Below are 2,078 nucleotides of genomic sequence, written 5' to 3'. Positions count from 1 at the left end.
CGCGCCTCCCCCTCTTCCCTTCCTCCCCTCCTCCCTCCCTCCCCCTCCTCCCCCTCTCCCTCTCGTACGTACGCGGTGGCTGGCGCAGCGGGTGCAGTATCTGCAGATCCATCGGGCGGTGCACCATCAGCGTGACGTTACGCGCCTCCCTCCCCGTCGTCTTGCTCGCCGCGTGCAGCATCTTCGTCTCCCAGTCCGACCAGTAGACGTCGTTCTCGAACAGCGTCAGCGCGAACACGTGGTGGACGCCGTGCGCGAGCAGCATTCGCCGCCGCCGCCCGTGCGCGTCAGCCGTCCCCAAGTAGTCGCCGCGCGCGTCGCCCCAGTACAGGCGGTCGGTCACGTAGTCGACGGTGAGCGCGTTCGGCCAGCCGAGGTTTTCCGTGACGACGTAGGCAACGTCGGCGCCGTCCATGCCGACGCGCCCGATGTAGGGAGTCTCTCCCCAGTCCGTCCAGTACAGCAGGCTGCGAATAATAATAATAATAATAATAATAATAATAATAATAATAATAATACAATTCCCTCTCTCTCTCCGCTCTTTCTTGCTCGCTCTCTCTCACATCTCTCTCTGTCTTTCTCTCTCTCTCGCTCTCTTTCTCTCTCTCTCTCTCTCTCTCTCTCTCTCTCTCTCTCTCTCTCTCTCTTCTCTCTCTCTCTCTCTGTTTCCTTTTCCCTCTCCTCTCCTCTCTTCTCCACACCATCTCTCTCCTCTTTCTGTCTCCCTCCCCTCCTTTCCCTCTCTCCCCCTCCTCTCCTCCCTCTCTCTCACTCCTGCTCTCACACGTACCCGGCGTTGGGTCGACTCGATGAGCGCGTGGCTCCGTCAGACCTAAGCTGATCACTCCTTGCGATGTTATGCCGTCTAGTCGCGACACCTTCCCTCCTTTCCTCTCCTTCCCGCCCTCTACCTCTACCTCCTCGCTCCTCCTCTCTCTCTCTCCACACGTCCCGGGTTGGGGTTTGACTACGATCGGCGCGTGGCTCCGTCAGACCTGAGGTTGATCAGCACCTGCGATGTTTGCCGTTCCTAGTCGTGACTCCTCCCTCCTCCCTCTCCCTTCCCTCTCTTCCCTCCCTCTCCCCTCTCCTCCTCCTCCTCTCTCTCTTCACACACTACCCGTGTTGGGGTTGACTACGAGGGGCGTGGCTCCGTCACCTTGAGTTGAGGAGCACCGGCATGTTGCCGTTGTCGTGACACTTCCCTCCCTCCCTCCCTCCCTCCCCCTCCCCCTCCTCCGCCCTCCCTCTCTCCCTCTCTCTCAACACGTTCCGGCTTGGGCCGTTTGACTCGATGTGGCGCGTGGCTCGTCGACCTGATGTTGTGAGCACTTCGATCGCTTGCCGTCTGTCGTGACACCTCCCTCCTCCTTCTCTCCCCTCCCTCTCGTCTTTCCGCCCTTACCTCTACTTCTCTCCTCCATCTCTCTCTCACACACGCCCCCTCCCCGCGTTGGGTGTTGACTACGATGGCGCCCGGTGTCGGTCAGACCTGAGTTGATTCAGCACCTTGCGATGTTTTTGCCATCTGTCGTGACACCGTCCCTCCCCTCCTCCCTCCTCCTCCTCTCTCTCTCTCTCACACAAGTACCCGGCATTGGGGTTGACTATGAGGTTGACTAGGATGGCGTGTGGCTCCGTCAGACCTGAGCTGATGAGCACATTGCGATGCTTGCCATCTAGTCGTGACACCTCCCTATCCCTCCCCTCCCTCCCCTCCCTCCCCTCCTCCTCCTCTCTCTCTCTCACACGTACCCGGCGTTGGGGTTCACTACGATGGCGCGTGGCTCCGTCAGACCTGAGTTGATGAGCACCTTGCGATGCTTGCCGTCTAGTCGTGACACCTCGATCGTGTCCGTACCCTTGTCGCACCAGTACAGGTTGCGACCGATCCAGTCCACAGCGAGGCCGTCCGGGTTGTGGACGACGGGAGTCTGGTGCAGCAGCTGTGATGTAGCAAGAACACAGAGACATGGTGTTACAATGAGCATGTATATACAATGTGTGTGAGTGTGAATATATATATATATATATATCTTTAGGCCATAATAAAAATATTGTTTGTTTGCCCTCACCCG

The 2,078-nt window shown here is 58.4% G+C and overlaps 1 protein-coding gene across 1 annotated transcript in view; it reads right to left on the bottom strand.

Moving 5' to 3' along the window:
- Window positions 1-72: 72 nt before the first annotated feature.
- Window positions 73-2,078, bottom strand: part of LOC106820036 (prolow-density lipoprotein receptor-related protein 1-like) — a gene marked incomplete at both ends in the record, with an annotated part of 6,286 nt that continues 4,280 nt past the window's right edge. The window contains 2 exons of the mRNA XM_014824594.1: window positions 73-467; window positions 1,756-1,946. Of these exons, the coding sequence (XP_014680080.1) occupies window positions 73-467; window positions 1,756-1,946 (586 nt within the window). The remainder of the gene's footprint in view (window positions 468-1,755; window positions 1,947-2,078) is intronic.

Source organism: Priapulus caudatus, unplaced genomic scaffold, assembly GCF_000485595.1.
Source record: "Priapulus caudatus unplaced genomic scaffold, Priapulus_caudatus-5.0.1 Scaffold5965, whole genome shotgun sequence".
NCBI classification, from domain to species: Eukaryota; Metazoa; Priapulida; class Priapulimorpha; order Priapulimorphida; family Priapulidae; genus Priapulus; species Priapulus caudatus.
The sequence above is the reverse complement of the archived record's forward strand: the minus strand, read 5'-3'. Positions and strand labels throughout refer to the sequence as shown.